The sequence below is a fragment of the Phaseolus vulgaris genome, chromosome 8 (genome assembly GCF_000499845.2).
Source record: "Phaseolus vulgaris cultivar G19833 chromosome 8, P. vulgaris v2.0, whole genome shotgun sequence".
In the NCBI taxonomy this organism is placed as follows: domain Eukaryota; kingdom Viridiplantae; phylum Streptophyta; class Magnoliopsida; order Fabales; family Fabaceae; genus Phaseolus; species Phaseolus vulgaris.
In genome coordinates this window covers 7382741-7410199 of record NC_023752.2, presented here as the reverse complement: position 1 = coordinate 7410199, position 27459 = coordinate 7382741, and the positions used below count along the sequence as shown (strand labels likewise).

Genomic DNA, 27459 nt, shown 5'->3' with positions numbered 1-27459 from the left:
CAAAATACATTCATAGTTGACTCTTCTTGCAGGGACGCCATATAACTCGATTCCCACATGTAAAGACAATCTTCAAATTTTTAAGGATAAATGATGCATAATTGATGTTTGGTTAACACTTGGTTGTTGTCGGTCAATGGAATCAAAATAATTTATTGGCTAAAAATGACAAACGTTTCTCTTCTTTTTTTTGTTATAATAATCAATTTCATTATATAACAAACTATTTTTTTGTTATGATAATCAACTTTGTGTGTGTGATGTGAGTGGTAACATGATTATGGGTGAAAAAATTAGATGAATTAGACTAAACCCTAAAATAAAGATCTAAACTTTCAATCTGAACTATATCAGTAATATTTTTTTCTTCTCTAAATTAATTTGGATCCACATAAGGTTACAAGTTGATCTGGTCATTTGTTCACAACATTTTCTAGGGTTTGATAGAAAGCAACCTTTTGATTTTATTTTTCTTAGAATAAACTTAGACGTTTCCCCTAGTCAATGGATTTGTGATATTTTTCCATAGAATACAAATATTTTATTCTAGTTTGAACATTTACATTAACAAGCTTATATTCGGTAGTTGAGCATGTGCAGCTGGGTGGTTCTCTGCATATTTATCCTTCTAATTTATAAAAAATAGTGATTCCAAGCTGGTAGATATTATAATTTCTGTTGTTAATATGATAACATTAAATATTAAAACAGATTATGAGTTTATAATTATAGAGTTTTTTTTTCTGATTATTAGTTAGAACATAACTTATTTAAACACAAAATTATAACTCTATAAGTGAGTTTGGTAGGTGAGTGAGCTGTTCAAAATTGCAAAAAATAAAGACTGTCTTCTATGTCATGTTTGAATGAAGAAAACTGAATTAACTTGAGTGAAGTTCATTCAACGGTGCTAATGTTTGACTGAAAGAGATACCAACCTACACTGCTATGCTGCTATTTATAGACATGCAGAGAAAGCAGAAGAAACTTATAGAGTGGAGGAGTGCACAACAACACAAAGAAAAGTAACTGTGTCAGAGGAAGAGTATCAAAATGGCAGAGGGAAAAGGAACAGTTTGTGTCACTGGAGGCACAGGCTTCATAGGTTCATGGCTCATCAAGTCACTCCTTGAACATGGATATTCTGTCAACACAACTATTAGATCTGACCCAGGTAAGCAATTAAAGAATTATTGGCATGAGAAAAAAATATAGATACTGTTTCATAATTTTTTTACTTTTCTTCTTTGTTCAGAACTGAAGTTACACCTCCATAATCTGTATTCATCATTAATGTAAATTTTTATCATGTACAAGGTAAAACTTCAATTATGATTATAGAACCACACTGAAAGCAGATAACTAACTACATCTGAGTTTTCTCTTTATTATCATTATTTACACAAAGCTTGATGGAATTTCCTAAATTTTCATTTTCTGTTGATGTTTTTCATCAAAATTATACCAACTTTTAATGTCAACTTGTAAGGCCATAGAAGAACTACAAATCATGATGATGTAAAAATTGTGTTTGTTTCTCTGTTTCCAAAGTCTTATGATGCCAACCCAACACATACTTTTTTCTTCTGTTACTTTCAACTGTGGTGAAATTTGTACAAACTATAAAACAAACAAATACCAGTGACAAGGTTATAATTATGTTCTAATTTGGCATGAACAGGACGCAAGAGGGATGTTAGCTTCCTCACAAATCTACCTGGTGCATCCGAAAAGCTACACTTTTTCAATGCTGATCTGAGTGACCCAGAGAGTTTTGGTCCAGCAGTAGAAGGGTGTGTTGGGATTTTCCACACTGCCACACCAATTGATTTTGCAGTGAACGAGCCAGAGGAAGTTGTGACCAATAGGGCCATTGAAGGAGCACTAGGCATACTGAAAGCAGCTGTGAAAGCAAAGACAGTGAAGAGGGTTGTGTACACTTCTAGTGCTTCCACTGTTTCCTTCACTGGCCCAGAGCCGCAAGATGTGGTTGATGAGAGTGCTTGGAGTGATGTGGATTTGCTTAGGAGGTTGAAGCCTTTTAGTTGGTCATATACAGTTTCAAAGGTGTTGACAGAGAAGGCAGTGTTTGAGTTTGGAGAACAGAATGGGTTGGAAGTTGTGAGTCTTGTACCTCCCTTTGTTGTTGGACGTTTTATCTGTCCCAAGCTTCCTGACTCTGTTGAAAGAGCACTGCTTTTGTTGTTTGGTATATTTCTTGCACCTTGTTCTACTCTCTTCTTCCATTTTACTTTCCATTTTCTCAAATTGTGTTCGATTGAAATTATTTGAAGGTCAACCATGACACCTTTTGACAAGATTAAAAGTTACATAATTGAAGTTGCTGTTAAATTGATGCAGGCAAAAAGGAAGAAATTGGTGTGATTCGTTACCATATGGTACATGTTGATGATTTGGCCAGAGCACATATCTTCCTGCTAGAGCATCCTAATCCCAAAGGGAGATATAATTGTTCACCCTTCATTGTACCTATTGAAGAGATTGCTGAAATTATTTTAACCAAATACCCAGAACTTCAAATGCCAACTCTAGAGTAAGTTCTGTAAAATGCTTTGTTAAATATGTACACAGTCAAGGTTTTAAATTGCAGTTTCAGTCACAATTTCTAACATCACAATTCACATACACCCACAAGTCTAAAAGTTGGTGTGACAACCAAATAGTATCTGATTTTGTGTTAATTGTAAAACTAATAATTGATTTTGTGTTGTTCCTTCAGAGAGGTGAAGGAAATAAAAGGGGTGAAGTTGCCACATTTAACCTCGAAGAAACTGGAGGATGCTGGTTTTGAGTTCAAGTATAGTGTGGAGGACATTTTTACTGATGCAATTGAATGCTGCAAGCAGAATGCTTATCTTTAAATCATTTCAGTCATCAAATTGACAAAATAAAATCAGTGATTTTGGAGGCATCTACACAGTTTGATGCATGTTGTTTTCCTAATTAATCAATAAAGGATATAATCTTTTTTCCTTTGTCTAAATACACAAGAACCCTTTAATATTCATGTTTTTATGTTAGTTTCAAATACTTGTGCATTATCTTATGCAGTGTGAAAATTCATCTGTTGTCAAAGTCACGGTACACCCATAAGAATTAATTAATTTGTGATTTCGTGGACTAAAGATAACTACTGCGGAAAAAAAATAATGTTACTGTGGCCAAATCAACATATAGAGCTTCTGTGTTTTCTTATTTACTTGTAGTCTGATTTTTGCTATGAGACTGAATATTTTAATTCTTAGATCTCAGTTTTCGGCTTTTGGTATTGTTATTAGTTTTGTTAAGAGTAGTTGCAAATATATTTCGATGATTAAATCAGTTTTCGATGTATTTGAAGAGTATATAATAGTAATGAAAGAATCAATTACCTAGGTTGTTTGTCTTTAATTATTTATATCAATAGTGTTAGATCTTTCCTTGTATTAATGATTATTTAGATCTTAATCGTGTTGTTTATCCTAATATATTCACTAATTATATAATCAATTATATAATCAATTATGTGATTAATTATTGTGATTAAGTTCTAATATTAGTTGTGATTTTTCTATATGAAAGATGCTAGACGCTGATAGGTGGATCTTATATATATACAATTCAAATAAAATATTATAAAGTATATTAACCTCTATCGGTCGGTAGCGGACTAGACACTTTCGAGTCTGGTGATTGACTGATCGAGTCAAAGAACACCTCTCAAGTCACGCAATAAATAACAATAATGATACTTACAATAACAATTAATTAGTCATATTCATATACCGAAATACGTGAAAAATATCTCTGACAAATTAGCTAAATTCTGATTGACGGAAAGATGGTACAAATATTCTTCAGATATTTCAACATATTTATATACAATATATTTCCCTATTAATCAGTAAGGTACGCTTCTTCTACCAATTACCAATATACACTCTTTACACAGAGTACTTAATTGACTTACTTGATCGTCGAAGTACCTTTTTCAAATCACTCAGATCGAATATCAGCATTTGTGAAAGAAGACTCGAAAGAAAGAACTAGAAGATCACCGACACGTCAATAATTATATGACTAATGTCAGGTATTATCTAAACCTTATTTACATATACATGACCAATGTGAGATTATTTTAACACAATCAATGATTTTGAGTTAGACTTTCGAGAATGTTAGATAAATAACTAAAAAAAATTATTCAGCGGCAACTTTATTTAATTGGAACAAGTTTTAACTAATAAAAGAAACGAAGAAAAGAGGAAGAAATAAAAGTAGAAAAGAAAAGGAGTAAAAATGCGAAAATATTAGTGATTTGATAAAGTAAAAATATATGAAAATAAAAAAATATGTTGGAAAACTTTTTATGATAGATAAGAGGAAAGTTGTGGAGAAAGTGGCTTTCGGTACCAATTTGTATGCATAAACTAGAATTTATTTTTTTTAAAATTATGAGAGAATTTTGATAAATAAATGTATGTATAAATTATTTTTAATTTGTAAAGTTCATTCAATTTTCTTTTTCATTTTCTGATCGGAAAATAAAAATTCCAACCTAATTTTAAAAAAGTTTTCCCTATGAAGAACACAATAATGGTAAAGTAGTAAAATATTTTTTTGTTACAACATGATAAAGTAAAAATTTGTTATTTTGATAGTTGATTTTCTAAAAAAAAAAAAAATAGTTTCTTAAAATGGTTATGTAATCTTGTTAAAAAAAACTTTTTAATTTGGGAATTAATTTGTGTGAACGAGAGGACTGGAAAGAGAAATTTGTGTGGCTGTGCGTATTTTTGGTTGACTAAAACCCTTTTTCATATGGATTTTTATTTTAAAAAAATTGCCTGTATTTTGCTTTTCTAATTTTAAAATGCATTACTTTTACTTCTTTAAATACTATTAAAACTATATTTTGTCTTTTGTATAAAATTATCCATAAGTAATGTCCCATAAACCATGTTTACCAAAAATCTATTCGAACCTATAACATCAAATATACCATGCACAAATAATTAAATACGAAATAAGTAAATATAAAAAATATTGATGATTTTTCAAATCAAAATATAAATTTAAATATATGAAAAATTCTAATGCAACTTATACATTAGTGAATCTCTTATATTCTTGTAGGTTAGACCACTCTTATTCAATCTCTTATTAAATGTTTATATTAGTAAATCTTTCATATTTTTGTGACTTTAGCCAAATCTTTATGGACAAATTTGTTGTGCAAATATTTACAAGTTTTCAACCTTTGTGAGGAAAAATCTCTGATGTAAAATCAATCCAAAATTTTATTGAAATTTAAAATAATTAATATGATAAAGATGGAGATAAGTTGGCTAATTTAGGATTTATTCATAGAGAATCATTTTATTGGTATAATAGACTTCCATTTAGTTTATTCTTAGAATTTGTTATGAATATGTATAATATACCTATGTATTGTTTTTGTTAACATATGACTTTTGGTCTAATCCTCCATATTTTTTTATTTTCTTTCTTTTTCTTTTTTTTAATAATATTTTTTCATGCAATGACATATAATTATTCTTACTTCAGGTGTCAGCCTAGAGGTGTTAGATTGCATAATGATCCTACCAAAAAAAATTTATAAAAAAAAATTAAAAAAATATAACCATAATCATAATCAACAATAACATAATATGATAAAGAATATTAATGGAAGAGATTAGAAAGAGTATATGTTATCATAACAAAGAAAGTGTGTGTTTGCATCTGCTAATTAGAGAGGAATGGAGAGTAAGGATTTAATAGACAAAAGCTTCCTTGTGTCTTTGCAGTGATGGTTGAAGAAATCCACGTGGACCAAGAGATATTACGTTTTTGTCCTTTTGAAATTTAGATTCCTATTTATATAGGATTTTAAATACTTTAAGAAATTTATTTATTTTATATTTTAATTAAATAATGATATTAAATAATTCATGTATTTATCTATAATTTTGAATAATTTAAAATTTTGGTTTATTTCATATTTTATTTAAGTGTGATATTAAATAATTTAGGATTTATATTTATTATTATTTTTTAATAATTTAGGAATTTTATTTATGCAAAATATATGTGACAAAATTTGTAAAATATTTTTACTTAAATTTTAATTTGTTTATACATAAAATAATTTAATCATATTTTATTTTAATTTAATTTTACCACAAGGATAAATTTGTAATCTTACACTTTTATTTATTTTAAAAAATATTTTATTAATAATACCTGTCACATCATTCATTAATTTTCGTAAACTTTATATTCATTTCCTTAATCCAAAACATATTTTATCTTCATTAGGTCCCTAATTTGATGGTTTTGAATCTGAATGGTGGTTTAGAAACTCAATTGAAAAGTACAATAGGATAGAAGGAAAAGTCAGATGGAATTTGATTAATTTTGCTTGTGTGTGTCAATTACAATTCAACAATTTTATATTTAAATGTCTTTTTCTTCCAGAAATAATGAATCTTCCTATTTGATATCCTACCTTTTAAAATTATAATACAATTCTCATATTCTTTTTCCTTTTCATACAATCATTTTATTAACTTCTATTTTTATAATTTTCCCTACCCATTTAATCTATCTAGATACCATAATTTTTTCTACCAAGTTTCTGTGAGTATAATTAGTGTTTTATTTTGCTCTTTATTTTTAAAAGATAGAAACTAAATGAAAATATATAGAGAAAACTAACAAAAGGGCTATACAAAAAGAAGAGAAATTAAGAATCAAATTATAACTTTTCAAAAATTAAAAAAAATAACAAATTGATAATACTTAAAGAGATACTTTATTAAAGAATAATAAAAAATTGATCTGTTCTTTTTTTCAAGACCGAGCAATGATATCCTTCACCACTGTCAAAAGAAGTATAATAGTCAATTAAAAGCAGCCATATAGGGAGTGTTTGATTTTGTGTGTGTATGTATGTATATATTAATCTATTCTTGACAATTGAAGCAGAAGAGCATCAACACCAGAGGTAGAGGAAAAGAAAAGGATCACGAAAACAGTGGAAGAGTATCCAAATGGAAGAGGGAAAAGGAAGAGTTTGTGTAACTGGAGGCACAGGGTTTATTGGCTCATGGATCATCAAGAGACTACTCCAGGATGGTTACACTGTCAATACCACTGTTAGACCAGATCCAGGTAATCATTTACATCTTAAAAAATTTAGAAACACTGTTCAAAAGTTTCAAGATAGTAACATCAATCACTTTGATCAAGTTTAACCTCAATCACTATTGATCATTTTGGAGTTTGACAGTTTAAAAGTTTCTGAATTAGAGAAAATTGAAAGAAGTGATGCATATAAATTATCTGTTACAAAAGACTTTTATATGTGCAGAACAAATTTCCTAATACATGAGTTGGAATGTCCACTTTAAAATTTCCTACTTTCATGAATCATGTGGAAGACTAACTCTAATCTTAAGGTTGTTAAATGCTGTTGTAAAAGGGTATGAGAAAGTCTTTCAGCAAAATTCTTTTAGGTATTGTTGGTGAGTGTGCTATTAAGAATCCAAGGTGAGTTAAAAAAAAGTTGAATATCATATAGAAAAGAAAATCTACAAAGTTTTGTATTAGAGATAGTATCAGTTCTTTTAGTCTCATTATTGTTGAATCTTTCATATGTATCTCCACACTGGAACATGTATTTGATCATTTGTTATCAGAATCATATGAATATGTGTAGTTTGACAAACTTAAGGATGTAGGTTGACAATGAGTTTATGTATTTATCAGATGGCAAGAGGGATATGAGCTTCCTCACAAATCTTCCAGGTGCATCTGAAAAGTTAAAATTTTTCAGTGCTGATCTCAGCAATCCAGAGAGTTTCAGTGAAGCAATTGAAGGGTGCTTTGGGGTGCTCCACACTGCGACTCCAATTGATATACAACTGAACGAACCAGAGGAAGTAGTGACCAAAAGAAGCATTGATGGAGCATTAGGCATTCTGAAAGCATGCCTGAATTCAAAGACAGTGAAGAGGGTTGTGTACACTTCAAGTGCTTCTGCTGTTTATTGGCAGCAGAAAGAAGATGATGTGATGGATGAGAGTTATTGGAGTGATGAAAATCTTCTTAGAGATTTGAAGCCCTTTGCTTGGTCATACTCAATTTCTAAGACAATGGCAGAGAAAGCAGTTCTTGAATTTGGAGAAAAACATGGGTTGGATGTTGTCACTCTCATCCCTACTTTTGTTCTTGGACCCTTCATCTGTCCTAAACTCCCTGGCTCAGTTTATACCACTCTCTCTTTCATATTTGGTAAGTGCTGCAACTTTTGATTTGTAGGACCCCTTTGAACATTCTTTGCTCATCAATTTTGACTAGTTATGTTGAATATTGTTACATGTCAAAGTAATCTTTTCTTGGATAACTAAAGATATGGAAGATAGATATCACTTTATTATGACTCTATCTAACTTGGATTTGCCAATATAAACCTCAAAAAGTTGCTTGTAAAAATTCTGAATGAACAGAAATGGATTATGCAGGTGAGAAGAATCCATTTGGTGCCTCTCGTCTTCATATGGTACATGTTGATGATATTGCACGAGCACATATCTTTCTCCTTCAGCATCCTAATCCAAAAGGGAGGTATAATTGCTCACCATTCATTGCAGATGTTGAAGAAATAGCAGAACTTCTTTCAGCCAAATACCCAAATTTTCAAATATCAATAGAGTGAGTTCTTGCCTCCATCAAAATTATTTCTTAAATTTATTACTGTAATTTAGTTTTGATTTTGGTTTTGTTCTTCTTCTAGCGAGGTGAAGAAATCTAACGATGTGAAGCTTCCACATTTAATCTCCAAGAAACTTATGGATGCTGGATTTGAGTTTAAGCATGGCATGGAGGAAATGTTTGTTGATGCAATTGAATGCTGCAAGGAAAAGGGTCATCTATGAACCATGATTAATAAGAAGATTAACATATGCATGAACTTCTATTTATGAATTACAATAAATACTATTTCTATACCTTCAAATGTTAGATAAGTAAATCAATCCAAGAATTATCATTGTTATTTTCAGTCAATTTTAAATTTGGTTCATATATATGTTTGTGTTACAATAAATTTTGTTTTTTATAATTATTATATATATGTAACGTAATCTTTCAATTCTATGTTTAAATTAATGAAAGCGTTAAATTCATGAAACGGGTGGAATATTTTTAATTTATCAAAATAGATAAATTTTAAAAATTTATTCACATAGACCAACCATTCTTAGAAGTTCGAATTTAAAATAAACAATCTACATTTTGAATTCATGACTTTTGTTTTCAACTTTGTTTTTAATTTTAGGAAAATTGTTTTGTTTTGATACACAACTTTTTTTTTAAAAATATTTTGCTTATATAAGGGAATAAGATTTTTATTTTGAAGTTGTATTATCACATCAGACTTTAATTTTTTTTTTATATATATAAACCATGTTTAAGTATACCATTTTAGTGTTTTAATTTTTTCTAAAAATATTTAAAAAGTATGTTTAAATATGACGTTTCTTTGTTTATTTTTTTAAAATTGTTAAACTTGCACGTATAACTTTTTTTTTTATATTTTGAATTGAGTTTATTTCGGGAATGATACTGTATTTTTAGCCTAATTAAAAGAAAATTATTTTAAAAAATTTAATAACTTATTTTTTATAATTGTAATGATTTTATAAATAATTTTGTAGTTTTTTCAACCTTGTAACGAAAAAATTTAAAAAATAAGGAACGGAATTTGCTCAATTATAAGAAATACAAAATATTATCCCATATACATAATGAAGATCTTAAACGAAATTGCAAAAAAAAATATTTATTAGATAAAACGTGTGTACAACTATGTGTAAGTTGATGAATTTATTTTATTATGAACATTTACTACTTCTACCTTCAAACTTTTGTAAAAATAGTGTGAAGGCTCGTTAATTCATGAATGACGTGTGAATGTACTTAGATGATAATGTTTTTGTAAAATAGACAAATATATTCGATTGAGTTTAAATAAATTTGAATGAGATAAAAATATGTTATTTATGTAATAAACTTGTTAATTTTGAAGTTGTGGTAGAGGTTTGTTCAAAAGAGAAACATGAGTTGAGTATGAATATTTTTTTTATTAAATGTATAAAAAATTGTACTTACCTTGTCGTACATTATTGATATTTGTTGAGGTAATATGTGATAGACATTGTGTTGAATATATTATTATATGTATTATATAATTTCACACAAATTGTCATTTTTTGGAATTCGTTTGAATTAAACCATTGTGACGATCTATGTTTTCCTTATGAAATTGATCCATGTTTAATAATAAGTCATTAGGAATAAAAATTGAAATTAACATAATAAATAAACTAACGAGTGTCTCACTTCATTTATGCATAAAGAGTACATAAAAATTGAAGTTAACATAATAAATAAAGTAGATTCAATTAGAATAAAATTTTATTTGTGCTCGATTAACCAACTTTTTTGATTGTAAGAGATTGAATATGTAATATAATAGGTGTTTTATAGGTAGACATTGTCCTTCTCTAAGACAAGACCATGTATCCTAAACAATTATTGTATGTAAGTAATTATTAAAAATATAAATATATAAAATATTGTATCTAAAAATAAATTTTTTTTTGTAAGTGAAAAACCAAGACTTGTATCAATAACTTCATTAGTCAAATGTTCAATGGAAAATACATGAAATCTGATCTAAAACCCCTCATTAAAGAAGTAATATACAACCTGCAATATTGTGATTGAAGTCAACTCCATGATCTAAAAATATATCAATAGAACTAAGCCCAAGTATAATTTGACTCATGATTTAGGTTTGATAACAATAAAATACACACTAAATGAACCCCATCACCTAATTTATTTAGCATCAATAAACTTTCAATGAGAGTTAAAAATGTATGTTCTTACAAGTTGCATATTCAAAAAATTATTGAAAAGTGGTATTCAACCAAAATATTTTAATTTAATTTCCTTTAGTAACATTTGTAATTTGAATGACCCACGTAAAAGTTCACATAATGTCACGAAGTCACCATTCCAAACACAAGTGAGAACATCTCTATCAATTAAAATACTAAGTTGTATATCACCTAATGGAAAAAAAAAATGAAAATATGATTTTTTGTTTTCCATTCTTATACTAATATCATTATCAAGTAATGATTGATGCTTATATTAACAAATGTAACGACTTTTCAAACCTAACTTGATGTATTAAAATCTTTACTCGTTCATCTATGATGTGTTAAATGCTTTATAAGTCAAATTATATGTTTAAAATAGATAGTCTTTAATTTCTTTTGCATAATGATTCAGTAACATACTTATTTTACATATTAGAAACATATCTATGGTTAAAAGTCATTGCTATGAAATAAGAAAAATTAAAATTTGACAATCCTAATAAAAATTATAGGTCCTATAATTTCAATGGAAAATCTTGTCAACCCTAAACCAATTTTAAACTTCAAATAATAATCTAATAACAAACACTTTGAATAAATTTATCTTTAAAAAAAAGTTAAACTATTTTAAACTAAATAAAAGTATGAGGTGTGATAATTTCAATTACTGATTGAAATTTGTAAATCCTAAAATACTTTTAAACGATTCAATAATTTAATAGGAAAACACTTTAAATAAATCTATTTGAATTCTCTTAAACTAAATAAAAATTCCAGACCCAGTAATTTCAATTTCAACTGATTTTTTAAACCCTCAATAATTTTAAACTATCCAATAAATGTCCAATAATTTAATTATTTTAATATAGCCAATAATTATTTACAAAGGTCGCAAAATTAAAAGGTATAGTATCTTAAAACTATTGAAACCTAACGCGTCACTAATATTTCTTATATATAATTCTCATTAAATATTTCACATGTTTTTTTTTATATAAATTATTACATGTTGTGGACGACGTGTGAGATCTCTCATATCATATCTTGATCGTGTTATTTATTTATTTATTTAAGTCGTGCATTGAAGAATTTAAATATTGTAAAATATTTAAACCAAACGCGTCACTAATATTTCCTATATATCATTCTCATTAAATATTTCACATGTTTATTTTTATATAAACTATTACATATTGTGGATGACGTGTAAGATCTCTCATATCATATTTTGATCGTGTTTTTTTTTATTTAAGTCGTGCATTGAAGAATTTAAATATTGTAAAAATAATTATTTGACTAGAAGAGACATTTTTACTTGAAAATATCATACGATTTCATTGACTGGACCTATATCTCAACAAAACTAGGAACAATTATATTATTGCATATTTGTATTTTTTTATTTTTATTATTAATATATATTTGTATTTTTTTTATTATGTATTAAATTTTTTATTTTAATAACTATTGTGTATGTTATTTTTTTTATTATCAATAAACTTAAATTAGTGGGTTTTTTTTTCACATATACAATTATATGTTTTTTTTATATCATATGTTACTTGTAACGTTTTAGAATGTTTTTAAATCAAATATATAGAGAATAATATATATACTTGTTTTTAACATAGATTGTGAAAATTATGTCATAATTTTTTTTTAAAATGTCTAATTATTGAAAATTATTAAAAGTCATTAAATTTAGTAAAATTATGTTTATTCTGGTTAAGACAATGATTTTAAAAAGACCTCTCATTAAATTATGTTCCATAACTAAAAAATAAATTAAATTAGATCTTCATAAAGAAAATTATAAACTAAATTAACATAATGCATAAAATAAAAAACTGAAACAACATTTTAAATAATAATTTTATTGTTCAAATTTGAATTGGAGTGATGATGAAAAAACATTATTTTGTGGTTGCGCATGTGAAATTAGAGAATAAGAAGTTATCACTTTCAATTTTTTATATATATAAAGCAAAGGAAAAAGTTAAAAAGGTTTGAATTATAATGCAGTACACTATTGAGAGAGTACAGATATTCTCTGTTATCAAATTACATATCGGTCACTGAGAAGACTTGTAAAAAACCAAATAATGATGATATGCACAAAAGAAAATACATAACAGATATTAGTTTTAAAAACAAATAAGAAATACCAAATGATCATAAAAATAGGTTTTATTTAATAACTACTCAGAGAAATGATGAAATGATTGAGATGTCTAAAATAAAATAATAAAATAAATATTTTATAAGGATAAAATTGAGAAGTAAATGTGTATACCATAAAAAGAGTTTAAGAGGAGAATTTTCTTTATATATAGGTATAAATTATGTTGTTATTGTTATATTATTATTATTATACACTATGAAAACTTACTATTTGAGATTGGAGGAAACTCAACAATTTACCTTTGATTAATTATATCAAACTATTACTAATAAAAAAATAAATTAATTGAAGACGGATAAAAATAGAAAAAGCAAGAAATAAGTGTTTTGTCATCATTTGTCATCATTGTAGATATTTTTTGCTTACTATAGAAATTTTAGATTTCTACTCGTTGGGTGTTGCAACAGTGAAGTCACCCATGGAACGTTAAACGATGTGAATTCATGCACCACTGTAAGTATTTTTTGTGAGTTTGCAATGCGTTGAGTTTTGAGTTTTTCTATTGTTGTCATAGTCGATTTTGAATCATATATACAAAAGCACAATGCATATAAAGAAGATGGAATAATTAGAACAAAACCATGCAAAATAGAAGAAAACAAAGGATAAAAGTACGTCAGAAAGGAGAAAAAAAAAAGTAAGAATGGAAGGTGTGTCTCGGAGAAAAGGATATGAGGGAAGAGAGTGAGACTTGAAACAAGTTAAAGTTAAGTTTAAGAAATGGACAATTAAGATAAAGATAAATGAGAAATTTTTATAGAGAGAAAAGTGGAAAGTTTTATTTGATTTTTAGATAATAAAATAAAATAAAATAAGATTGAATATGAAAAAAAAATAACAAGAATGTCCAAGATAACAATAAAATGACAAAATAATCAAAATAAATTAATAAAATAAAATATGAATAAATTCATGTACATAAAAAAAAATTATAAGGATGAATTCCGTGTATAAGTGAAGACACTGATAAATAAATAAAGAAGAAAATGACCTACTGTTATTATATTTCATAATTATATTTTAAATTTGAAATATATAGTTTTAATCTCTTAAATTAATTTATTATAAAGGATTTTGAAAACAAAAATATTTAACTTCGTATAGGGAGATTTTTTTTCAATTTAGGAAACCACAAATATAATTATTCTAAAAGTCAAAGATTAAAAACATAATTAACTTTGATAAGAACAAATGTATTAAATTTGTGTCGTTCATTTTTAATTTCTGCAATTAACTTATGTAAAAAACGTGAGTGCATAGTTTGTTTTGTGACGACATTGATGTTGATTTTCAAAGTCAAAATTAATACATCGTTCAAACAATTTGTATGCTTTCAAATTTCTTCATCACAGTAATATATTATATGGAGAAAAAGTTGAATTTCATTATTAATTATAATGTTCTATGTTGGTTTTTCAAAGCAGTGACTTTATAGTTTTATTTTTCAAATAGATATATTTAGAAGAATAATCAAAATTCTCAAATAATTAGTCTGTGAAAAGTCAAGTTTACTTTACAGTGTTGGAAGTTTCAACGTTTCTCAAATAATTAATCCCAGTCTTCTTTATTTTGTTTTTAATTATATAACTTGTTTAAATATTCAATAATGATTTATCACAATTTAAATTATTATTTTAATAAATATTATAAAATTTATATGTAGGATGCTTTTCTTCATTAATTATGGAAAATTGTTATACTAAGCTCATTCAAATTAAATCCTTTTAAAATTACACACCTCATATCATGTCACCGATCTTGAAATTTATTATTATTATTATTATTTATTATTATTATTATTAAAATGATATTATATATTTTTTAAACAAATCTCACTGAATTAATTTTGTTAGTGTTTATATTTCACATTATAAATAAAAATATTTTATAATGTATAAAAATGTACGAATCTTATCTTATAAATTAGTTTTATAAGATCAAATTAGACTTAAATTCACTTTCTAATATAATATCAGAGTTATATAAAACTTAATTTAACAAAAGTTTGTTGGATTCATCAGACCATCATTTATAAATATATAATCTCACATACAAGTTAACAAAATCTCGATGTGAAAGAGCTTGGAAATCCTATATCATTATAGATAAAAATATTTCATATTTTATAAGTATATGCAAAACTCACTCTCTGATTTATAAAGTTGAGTTAAATTTGTAATTTACTTCTCAGTAGTTATAATCTTTAAAAAAATATTATATTTATTTTTGTGAAAGATAAAGTAGTGATTTGTAAATTTTATGGACTTGTGTTTTTGTGTCTTGATTACGAGCGTGTAATAATTCAAAGATATACTTAAATCTATATTGTGTTTAATATTTAATGTCTTGTATGTGTTATTTAGTTTCAAACCTTAAAACACTATTTGTTTCTGGGTATGATAAATAAGGATGGAGGGGCGAGTGGGAGAGGTTTTTTGTTTGGATCAGTGTTTTTGAGAGTGTGGGTGCGAAAGGGAGAGTGAGGTGAAAAGATTTTTTTACTCTTCTCCTCACAAAACTGATAAGATTTGTGCGGATTACACCTGACAAAAGTGACACAAATACAAATTTACTTTCGTACCCTTCCATCAATAAATTAAATTTTGTGGGTAGTTTCGTGAATGGGTTTACAATGTGTTATAGTGCTGAGTGCTAGTAGCAATGGTGCACTTTTGCATGCGAATGAGCTATCAATGTTGCAGAAGAACTTATTTGTGTTCAGTTTAATTAACAGCACTATACATTCAAAATTATTTTAAATTGATTCTGGTGGTTGTTTTAAAGAAGCAGAATTGATTTTCCGAAATTTTCAAGTGCAAAATCGATTTTCGTATTTTGTAAAGGGTGCATAATCGATTTTTCATTTTTTCAAAGGATGCAGAATCGATTTTCCATTTTTTCAAATAGTGCAGAATTGACCTTCCATTTTTTCAAATGGTACATAATCGATTTTCGAGTGAAGGTTGATTTGTGAGAATCGATTATGTGACTTTTAAGGGTAGAACGAGAATCGATTCTCCCTTGTGTGAGAAAAGTGCTTGATTCTGTTATGTTTTTTTTTTTTTCAAATTGGATCTTGGGTCATCTTGGGTCTCGTTGCACTAGTTATTTAATATTAAAAAAAAAATATCAATTAATATAATAACCTTTTCTTATATGCATAAATAAACAAATGCATGGTTCGATAATTTACCTTATCATGACTTTCAAATAATTCGGCGCAAGATTTATTGATCAGTGTAGTGGCATCCCTGTCAAATAGAACGAAAGTCGTAGAATCCGTTTCATCAATCACTCGCAGCTTCAGCTTATACCTGAAATATAAACTACATAAAGGTTTACAAATTATATCTATAATTTAACGAAAATAATTAATAGTTAATTATTAACAAATTATTAATTAAAATAAGTAAAAATAATTAATATAATAATATAATAAGTAATAAGTATTAAGAAATATGTAATATGTAATTAAAAATAAATTCATGCAAGTACAAACACTACCTCTGTTGGACTTTGATAACATGTTTGTTATATTTCTCACAAAAAAACATTTTGGAATCAGGGTAAACAACTTTACCGCATAAGCAAGCTGTGTACCACCAATCGTCATCAGCCACAATATGTTTTATTGTAGCTAAGATAACAAAAGTGCTTTCCTGTAAAAAGAAAAAAAAATGATCTTCAAATATTAATAATCGATTTCAATAAACCTTTAAAAAACATTAGTAATACCTCTTTGCAATCTTTCGGGCCTTGAATAGTATTTCTATGAATGAAGGTGATGAATTCATCCTCAACATTCTGTTTTCCAGAGTCACACAATTGACTGAGTCCCTGTGTAGGAGAATCCATACTTTCAATCATCCTACAAATGTAAAAGTTGTAGTTAGAAAGGTTCATACATTTTAATTATCGAAAAATAATATATTAAACTAACATTTTCTTGAGTTCGGTTGCATCTTTGGACTTATCATTATATATTATTTTCGTACATTCCAAGCAATTTTGTATAAAAACCTTGTCTACATTAAAATTAAAATATAATGTAAATAAAATAATAAAATAAAAAATATAAATAAATTAGAAATTCACCACTTGACATACCCTGGAAAAATTTTACTTTAGCAAAATGCACACTGATGACAATATTTTCCAGCTCTCCAGATGACAGAAATGCATTGAGCTCATCAACATAGTTACCAAATAAAGTACACTCAATGTGGTAGCTGTTGTAAGTTAAAATTACAATTGTAAGAACAAATATTTTGGATTAGTTATGGTACAAAATATTAGCTTACCCATCAGCTTCAATAGAAATGGCATTTAACTTAGTTGTTGACCCTGATCTATTCAGCTCTCTTTGAGTTCCCACACCAGTTAATATTCCAATAACATCTGTAAAAACATATTCATTTAAAAACATGTTCAAAGAAATCTGTTGAAGTAAAAGAATATTACTAACCTACTAAGTAGTCCGTATCAAATCCAGGCGCCTTTAACACATAAATTGGTGTGTAATGAGGTTTTGGACATGAGACCAGATCATTACCAATAGAGGTTACTTTGGTTCCAAATTGAAAATTGATTTTGTATTGGTGACAGGTAGTGCGATAAGATCCTGAATTAGTAGACACACTAAAGAAATTGAAGGAATAAACTTTATCCTCAAAAATATCATTTTGAAATTTATAAATTAGAGTTCTTCTAACGGAAACATGAATTCTATCACCCTGAAAGATAGCAACAAACATTAAGCATGATTATTAAAAATGACATTAAACTGTAATAAAAAAAATATGAAAGAAAATGATAAAGTATTTTACATCTTTGTCTTGTATGACCATTTCCATGGAGAATGGAAACTTTGTTTTCTTGAAATCAGAAACAAACCACAAACGTATAACCCTTGCTATCAGGATCCAATTTTCACTTTGTGGATTAACATCTTTCACACAATTTTTATTTTGTCTTGACACAGACATTGTAAGGGTGACCTTTGAGTAAAAGGAAAATGTAGAATGCAATGGTCAATGTGAAACACAAAACATACCCATATACGTATCTATATATACTGAGGAGGTGGTACGGAATTATTTTCAAAAATATCAAAAAAACAAATTTACAATTTCAATGAATGACAAAAACAAAGTTAAGCATGTCAGGTTTCATACAGAAGAGATTAAGCCTATAAAAAATCGAAACTGTAAAAAGGGCAAACATTTCAACTTCCAAGATTGCGATTAATGAAATTGTGGTTTGAATTTGAAAAGTAAGGTTGAAAGTACACAATTTTTGAAATTGCTAGCATGATCGAAAAACCATACTTTGCAAAGAAATGGAATTTTAGGTACGTTTTCAAAGGAGATTTGAAAAAGAGGATTCTTTTTTAGCACACAAAAAACCCTTACTTTGAAATTTCTGAAATAATACACAGATAGACAGAAAGTGGAAACCCTAACAGAGAAATCTTACCAATTTCATATAACCATAGACTCTTGCTTTTGCATGCGGACGAAAGAAGGAAAAAATCTTTCCTTGGTGCTTGATATACTGGGGAATCAATTTGAAAACATGAAAATCAAGAAACAAACCTATAAAAGTAGCGGTGCCGTTGACAGATTACTGAAACCGTAAACAAATCAAAGAGGAGAAAAAGTGAGATAATGACTTAACATAATCAGGTAATAAAAACAAAAGAACCAAATGAAAGAAAGTGGGCAAAAGTATAAAATCAGATCTTTGCAAAATGATATTTGAAAAAATGAAAACTTTTTAATACTTACTTAGCAAAACAGGAAAATGAAGATACAAACCTCTGAAAGTAGTTGTGGGGTTGACAGATTCATGAAAAAGGAAAGCAAATCAAAGAAGAGAAAATGTTGGATACAAAGAGCACAAAACAATATTAATGACTTAAGCCAAGAAGGTAATAGAAACAAAAAAAAACCAATACAACGCACGCGGGTAAAGGTTTAAAATCATATCTAAGTTTACTGAAAGTATGGTTTCATGCAGCTCAGTGAGAGTATTCTTGCTGTGTTTTGGAGGAACAGACCAATTCCCCTTGATGATAAAGATGACTTCAAGGAATGAAAATCTTTGACTATTATTATGTACCCCTCATTTTTATGTGGGAACATGTTAGATTAAGGATTTAGGATGAAAATGGGAGTGTCAGATCTTAAAAGTTTAGAAAAGTTTTGAACCAAATGGGATATGTTTGACTTGAATCTATCTATAATACAAACTTTCTTAACACTTTCTCTGAGAAAAGACAAAAGATGAAACCTTTATTCTCTTTCAGCCTCATTGTTAACCACAAACCTGTGATCCTACCTTGACTATTAAGAAAACAAACCCAAACAAAAATAAATGAACTTCACATGGAGCTGAAATAACAATCAAAGGAGTACAGGAAAACCACAATCATGAGTTCAAAAATCTAAATGACTGAAAACTTCATGTATTTAATGGTATTTGATATTTATAAATTTTAAATTCTAATGGTATTTGTTAAAATTTTAAAATTTGAAATAATCGAAAATGTAAAATTTTAAAATTTGACATTTGTAATAATAATAATAATAATCTTGGAATCGGAAATATTGTGTGGCAGTCAGAAAAAAAAGATATGAATAAAAAAAGGTAATTAATGTTAATAATGTTGTTGAAATTTTTAAATTTTTAAATTTGAAAATCTGAAAAATTAAATATTTGAAGTTTATTAGTAATAATAATAATCTTGGAATTATAAGTGTGCAGAAGAAGTCAGAAAAAGAAGATACAAATAAAAAAGTAATTAATGATCTTGGAATTGTAAAATTTGAAAATATGAAAAATTAAATATTTGAAAAATATTAATAATAATAATAATAATCTGGGAATTGGAAATAAGTTTGCAGAAGCAGAGAAGTCAGAAAAAGAAGATATGAATCAGAGAGGTAATTAATGATCTTTGGAATTGTAAAATTTGGAAATATGAATAATTAAATTTTTGAAGATTATTAATAATAATAATCTGGGAATTGAAAATAAGTGTGCAAAAGCAGATAAGCCAGAAAAAGAAGATTTGAATCAGAAAGGTAATTAATGATCTTTGGAATTGTAAAATTTGAAAATATGAATCTATAAATATTTGAGAATTGGAAATAAGTGGGGCAGAATCAAAAAAAGAATATATGAATCAAAAAGGTAATTAATAATCTGGGAATTGGAAATAACTGTGCAGAAGTAGAGAAGTCAGAAAAAGAAGATATGAATCAGAGAGGTAATTAATGATCTTTGGAATTGTAAAATTTGAAAATATGAATAATTAAATATTTGAAGATTATTAATAATAATAATCTGGGAATTGAAAATACGTGGGCAGAAGCAGAGAAGTCAGAAAAAGAATATATGAATCAAAAAGGTAATTAATGATCTTGGAATTAAACAATTTGAAAATATCAAAAATTAAATATTTGCAGATTAATAATAATAATAATAATCTTGGAATTCGAAAAAAGTGTGCGGCAGCAGCAAAATAAGTCAGAAAAAGAAGATATGATTTAGAAGAAGATATGAATCAAAAAGGTAATTAATGATCTTGGACTTTTAAATGTATTTATAGATTTGAATTTGAATTTGAATTTTGAAGAATAATATAATGCGAATAATCTTAAGGTTAAAGTTTGTCTGAAGAGTACATTAATGCGAATAAAAAAATTAAATACATTAAATAAATGTCTCTTTTAAAAGTAAACTATACAAAATAACATTCCATAAGAATATTTAATATTAGATTACCAAATTTGACCATGTATTTAAAACAAAATTGATAACTAAAATAAAGTAAAGAATTAATTTTCTATACTCGACATTACAACAATTTGCAAATTACATCTATCTATAATAGTATTTGAATCTATATGATCAGAACATTGTCCTTGGAAAAATAAATTCTGAATACAATATTGAATTTTGAAGCACTAACAACACCATCATATGAATTGGGGTTAGTCCACTTTCAAAGATCAATTTGTGGTCTTCACACAGTGCATGTATCTGACAAAATTTCCTCCATCCACAACCAAATTTAACAGAAGCTTTTTTGGCCTTATGATAAAGATCCTAAAAGAAAATAAACACATGTATGAGATTTATGAAATAAACACAAAAAAACACCATTAAAGATTTTATCAGCAAAAAAAATAAACAATGAAAACAACAATGAGAACCAAGGAAGGAAAAGATTTCACCTTGATGCTGAAAAAAAGATGGATATGAACGAAAATTCCATTCCACCTCCACTACCGGTTGCTGCAGAAACTGAAATGTAGATGGAAAAACTCCAGAAAAGATTAAATCAACAGAAAAGTGAAAAATGAAAAAAAAAACATTTTGATGAATATCATTTTGATGCTTGAAAATCCATTCCACTTCCACTACCGGTTGCTGCAGAAACTGAAATGTAGATGAATATCATTTTGATGCTGTCAAAAGTATCAAAAAACACATAATCAACCATGTGAACAACAAAGAAACAAATAAACGGTAGAAACATGAAAAGAATGAAAATTTGATAAGAAAAACAAAAAAAAGATTTCATTTTTATGCGGTGGAACAAAGAAATCGTAAATGAGATTAACAAAATCCACCTTGGTGCTTGAACATGGTTGATATGAACGAAAATCTCATTCGACTTCCACTACCGGTTGCTGCAGAAACTGAAATGTAGATGGAAAAACTCCAGAAAAGATTAAATCAACACCAAAGTGAAAAATGGAAAAAAAAAAACATGAGGACAGACAAACAGAGGAAGGAAAAGATCTCACCTTGGTGCTTGAAAATCCATTCCACTTCCACTATCGGTTGGTGCAGAAACTGAAATGTAGATGAATATCATTTTGATGCTGTCAAAAGTAACAAAAAAACACAGAATCAACCATGTGAACAACAAAGAAACAAATAAACGGTAGAAACATGAAAAAAACGAAACTTTGATAAGAAAAACCAAAAAATATTTCATTTTTATGTTGTGGAACAAAAAAATCGTAAATGAGAAAACACAGAATCAACCATGTGAACAACAAAGAGGCAAATAAACGGTAGAAACATGAAAAGAACGAAACTTTGATAAGAAAAACCCAAAAAGAAGAAATAATAACCTGGAGAAATAGGAGAGAACCGCAGGAAACCCAGAGAAGATCCGTGCAGGAAACCCAAAGAAGAAAAAAAATCATCAGAAAAATGAAACTTTGATAAGAAAAACCCAAAAAGAAGAAATAATAACCTGGAGAAATAGGAAAGAACCGCAGGAAAACCCAGAGAAGAACCGTGCAGGAAACCCAAAGAAGAAAAAAATCATCAGAAACATGAAAAGAACGAAACTTTGATAAGAAAAACAAAAAAAAGTTTTCATATTTATGCGGTGGAACAAAGAAATCGTAAATGAGATGAACAGAATCCACATAACGGAAGAAATAGTCACCTGGAGAAGGAGAAGGCAGAAATGAAATGAAGAACCCAGAAATGAAGAACCATAAAGGAAACCCAGAGAAGAAGAAACCAAATGCAAGGAAAACGAAGAGAGATCGGGGAAGTTGAGTAATAGGAGAGAGAAAGGCTGAAAGTGTATATAAAGAAATATAGTATTTAAAGAAATGGGGTTTTGCACACGTGTAAGTCATATAGAGTGCCACTTGTCACTCCCAGAATGAGTTTCAGCTTGTTATTTTTAGATAAAATTTGAATTTTTTTCTTTTTGAATTTTTTTTAAAACTTACCCTGGAAGTGCCTTCTATTTGTTATTTTTATAAATAACTTTACTGTTTTTATTTTTATATTATTGTATGTTTAGTTTTTTTACATTTTTTATATTATATTTTTTATTATTAAAATATTCTTTAATAATAAAGATAAATTTGTAAATTTACATTTTACACCTTTAAAATAATTTCTAAATTATCTTCTAACTATCACATCACTCACAAATTTCAATAAACCATCCTCACAAATCCACTCTATCATCCCTCAATCCAAACAACCTCATATATCCTCACACATCCTCTTTAATCCACTCCCTCCCCTACCCACAAATCTCCACCTCAATCCAAACAGAGTATAAATGATTGGCTTTGTTTTAGGCTTCAGTTGATTTGACAATAAAATGTTAAGAAAGTGAGAGTTGGGCTTTTATCATTTTTGGTCGATAGATAGAAAACCAAAAATAGGTTTTTTTCTTTAAGTATAATGAATGTCTTATTTTGCTCAAGGCACGGTTGGTTGCTAAGGGGTTCAGCTAAACTGCTGGGTTGATTAAACTGAAACTTACAACCCAATCGTCAAACCTATCACCATCTACCTCGTTCTATCTCATGCCATTTCCTTTAGCGGGCCTATCCACCAAATCAACGTCAATAACGCCTTCTTGAATGGAGATCTCAAGGAGGACGTCTACATGACCTAGCCACCAGGATTCGTGTCCAACTTTCCACACTTAGTATGTAAACTTCATAAAGCGCTATATGGTTTAAAACAAGCCCTACGATCCTGGTTCCACAAGCTAAGTACAACCCTTCAATCCTTGGTTTTCATTCCACCAAAAGTGACACATCTTTGTTTGTTAAATTTCATTTTGCATACACCATTTTTATTCTAATATACGTTGATGACATTATCATCATAGGGTCTTCCATGATAGCAATTCAGCAGCTCATCTTGAACCTCAGTGCATGTTTTGTCCTCAAAGACCTAGGTCCGCTTCATTTCTTTCTCGAAGTTCAAGTCACTCATCTCCCTAATGGTGGTCTACATCTATCCCAACAAAAATACATCATAGATCTGCTTCATCGCACACACATGGATGCAGCTAAACCTCATCCTACACCCATGCAAACTAACCTTCATCTACAAATATAAGCTTCTTTCGCCATGCATGATCCCTCTATGTTTCGGTCAGTTGTAGGTGCTCTCCATTACATTCTTATCACTCGTCCAGAACTGTCCTATGCAGTAAACAAGGTGTGTCAATTCATGCATAGCCCACAAGACCATCATTGGAAAGCTGTCAAATGCATTCTTCGTTACCTCGCTGGCACTCACACTCATGGTCTGCTTCTTCAGCAAAGTCCTTCCCCAACCCGTCGTGCTTTTAGTGACGTTGACTGGGGTAGTGACATAGATGACTGAAAATCTACAACAGACTACTGTGTTTATTATAGTCTCAACATCATTTCTCGGTCTTCACACAAACAGGGAGTTGTATCGCGTAACAGCACAGAAGCAGAATATAGAAGTATTGCTACTGCTCTAATTGAAGTTATTTGGCTGCAATCTCTATTACATGAGTTGCATCTACCCTTCTCTCAACCACAATTGTTTTCAGACATCCTGCGTGCAGTTCTACTCAATGTCAATCCCATAATGCGCTCACGAATCAAGCATTTCGAACTAGACTTACACTTTGTCAGAGATTATGTTCAACAAAACTAAATCAGTTTGGTTCATCTACCTGCCAAGTTTCAAGTAGCTGCTGACATTCTCACCAAATCCATTTCTAGTCTTGCATTCTTGGATTTTCGTTGTAAACTTATGGTTGGTGTTCCACCCACATAAGTTTAACGGGGGGATGTTAGACAGTTATTTTGGTTTACCTTTCAGTTATCTATTATTTATCTAGTTGTTATCTATCTTTCATCTATTACATATATAAACAACTCTGTCCATTTCTGGTCCTGCATTCTTGAATTTTCGTTGTAAACTTATGGTTGGTGTTCCACCCACATAAGTTTAACGGGATGTTAGAGAGTTATTGTGGTTTACTTTTCAGTTATCTATTATTTATTTAGCTGTTATCTACCTTTCATCTGTTAGATATAAAAACAACTCTATTCATGTAGCTTAAACATATATAATAATTCTTCTGTTTTGATTCTATCTTATCTCTCTAATAAGAAACTAAATGAAAAAAATAAATAGAAAACTAATAAGAGGGCTATACAACAAGAAGAGAAATTAAGAATCAAACTATAACTTTTCAAAAATTAAAAACAAATAACAAATTGATAATACTTAAAGAGATACTTTATTAAAGAATAATAAAAAATTGATCTGTTTTTTTTTTTTTTTCAGAAGAAAGAGCAATGGTATCCTTCGCCACTGACAAAAGAAAGTATAATAGCCAATTAAAATCCGGGAGTGTTAGATTTTGTGTGCGTATGCATATATTAATCTATTATTGATAATTGAAGCAGAAGAGCATCAACACCACACCAGAGGTAGAGGAAAAGAAAAAGATTACGAAAAGAGTGGAAGAGTGTCCAAATGGAAGAGGGTAAAGGAAGAGTTTTTGTGACTGGAGGCACAGGGTTTATTGGCTCCTGGATCATCAAGAGACTATTCCAGGATGGTTACACTGTCAATACCACTGTCAGACCTGATCCAGGTAATCATTTATTTTTCAAAAATTTTACAAACACTGTTCAAAAGTTTCAAGATAGTTAACACAAAACACTTTGATCAAGTTAACCTCAATCACTGTTGATATTTTGGAGTTTGACAGTTAAAATGTTTCTGAACTAGAGAAAATTAAAAATAAGTGATGCATATAAATTATCTGTAATAAAAGACTTTTATGTGTAGAACAAATTTCCTAATAAATGCGTTGGAATGTCCACTTTAAAATTTTCCTAATTTCATAAACCATGTGGAAGACTAACTCTAATCTTAAGGTTGTTAAATGCTGTTGTAAAAGGGTATGAGAAAGTCTTTCAGCAAAATTCTTTTAGGTATTGTTGGTGAGTGTATCCTTAAGAATCCAATGGTGAGTTAAAAAAAACGTTGAACATAATCTACAAAGTTTTGTATTAGAAATAGTATCAATTCTTTTTAGTGTCATTATTGTTGAATCTTTCATATGTATCTCCACTATGCAACATGTATTTGATCATTTGTTATCAACATCATATGAATATGTGTAGTTTGACAAACTTCAAGATGTAGGTTGACAATGAGTTTATGTAATTAGCAGATGGCAAGAGGGATATGAGCTTCCTCACAAATCTTCCGGGTGCATCTGAAAAGTTAAAATTTTTCAGTGCTGATCTCAGCAATCCAGAGAGTTTCAGTGAAGCAATTGAAGGGTGCTTTGGGGTGCTCCACACTGCGACTCCCATTGATTTACAACTGAACGAACCAGAGGAAGTAGTGACCAAAAGAAGCATTGATGGAGCATTAGGCATTCTGAAAGCATGCCTTAACTCAAAGACAGTGAAGAGGGTTGTGTACACTTCAAGTGCTTCTGCTGTTTATTGGCAGCAGAAAGAAGATGATGTGATGGATGAGAGTTATTGGAGTGATGAAAATCTTCTTAGAGACTTGAAGCCCTTTGCTTGGTCATACTCAATTTCTAAGACAATGGCAGAGAAAGCAGTTCTTGAATTTGGAGAAAAACATGGGTTGGATGTTGTCACTCTCATCCCTACTTTTGTTCTTGGACCCTTCATCTGTCCTAAACTCCCTGGCTCAGTTTATACCACTCTCTCTTTCATATTTGGTAAGTGCTGCAACTTTTGATTTGTAGGACCCCTTTGAACATTCTTTGCTCATCAATTTTGACTAGTTATGTTGAATATTGTTACATGTCAAAGTAATCTTTTCTTGGATAACTAAAGATATGGAAGATAGATATCACTTTATTATGACTCTATCTAACTTGGATTTGCCAATATAAACCTCAAAAAGTTGCTTGTAAAAATTCTGAATGAACAGAAATGGATTATGCAGGTGAGAAGAATCCATTTGGTGCCTCTCGTCTTCATATGGTACATGTTGATGATATTGCACGAGCACATATCTTTCTCCTTCAGCATCCTAATCCAAAAGGGAGGTATAATTGCTCACCATTCATTGCAGATGTTGAAGAAATAGCAGAACTTCTTTCAGCCAAATACCCAAATTTTCAAATATCAATAGAGTGAGTTCTTGCCTCCATCAAAATTATTTCTTAAATTTATTACTGTAATTTAGTTTTGATTTTGGTTTTGTTCTTCTTCTAGCGAGGTGAAGAAATCTAACGATGTGAAGCTTCCACATTTAATCTCCAAGAAACTTATGGATGCTGGATTTGAGTTTAAGCATGGCATGGAGGAAATGTTTGTTGATGCAATTGAATGCTGCAAGGAAAAGGGTCATCTATGAACCATGATTAATAAGAAGATTAACATATGCATGAACTTCTATTTATGAATTACAATAAATACTATTTCTATACCTTCAAATGTTAGAAAAGTAAATCAATCAAAGGGGTGTTTTTTTTTTTTTCCATGATTTTGAGAGTGG

General features: G+C 28.7%; 4 protein-coding genes across 5 annotated transcripts; 3 read left to right on the top strand and 1 right to left on the bottom strand.

The window, feature by feature from the left end:
• Positions 1 to 599: 599 nt before the first annotated feature.
• On the top strand, positions 600 to 3004 carry LOC137825760 (vestitone reductase-like). The gene is made up of 4 exons (XM_068631524.1): positions 600 to 1174; positions 1682 to 2209; positions 2362 to 2554; positions 2741 to 3004. The coding sequence occupies exons 1-4, from the start codon at positions 1054 to 1056 to the stop codon at positions 2880 to 2882; spliced, it is 984 nt and encodes a 327-aa protein (XP_068487625.1). The 5' UTR covers positions 600 to 1053; the 3' UTR covers positions 2883 to 3004.
• Positions 3005 to 6848: 3844 nt separating this feature from the next.
• LOC137826078 (vestitone reductase-like) lies at positions 6849 to 9092 on the top strand. Its single transcript, XM_068631924.1, has 4 exons — positions 6849 to 7176; positions 7774 to 8298; positions 8529 to 8718; positions 8801 to 9092. Exons 1-4 carry the CDS (start codon positions 7056 to 7058, stop codon positions 8940 to 8942), a joined length of 978 nt encoding a protein of 325 aa, XP_068488025.1. The 5' UTR covers positions 6849 to 7055; the 3' UTR covers positions 8943 to 9092.
• A 6672-nt stretch (positions 9093 to 15764) lies between these two features.
• Positions 15765 to 18122, bottom strand: LOC137823705 (uncharacterized). The gene is made up of 7 exons (XM_068628932.1): positions 17964 to 18122; positions 17690 to 17870; positions 17439 to 17535; positions 16873 to 17005; positions 16642 to 16796; positions 16331 to 16451; positions 15765 to 15824 (listed from the first exon to the last, which is right to left on the bottom strand). Exons 1-7 carry the CDS (start codon positions 18120 to 18122, stop codon positions 15765 to 15767), a joined length of 906 nt encoding a protein of 301 aa, XP_068485033.1.
• Positions 18123 to 25293: 7171 nt separating this feature from the next.
• LOC137826077 (vestitone reductase-like) lies at positions 25294 to 27390 on the top strand. Of its 2 annotated transcripts, none has more exons than XM_068631923.1 (4): positions 25294 to 25564; positions 26150 to 26674; positions 26905 to 27094; positions 27177 to 27390. In XM_068631923.1, the coding sequence occupies exons 1-4, from the start codon at positions 25444 to 25446 to the stop codon at positions 27316 to 27318; spliced, it is 978 nt and encodes a 325-aa protein (XP_068488024.1). In that variant the 5' UTR covers positions 25294 to 25443; the 3' UTR covers positions 27319 to 27390. The 2 variants fall into 2 exon arrangements, with proteins under 2 accessions (XP_068488024.1, XP_068488022.1); XM_068631921.1 differs by having other exon boundaries at positions 25371 to 25564; positions 26147 to 26674.
• The last annotated feature ends 69 nt before the right edge of the window (positions 27391 to 27459 follow it).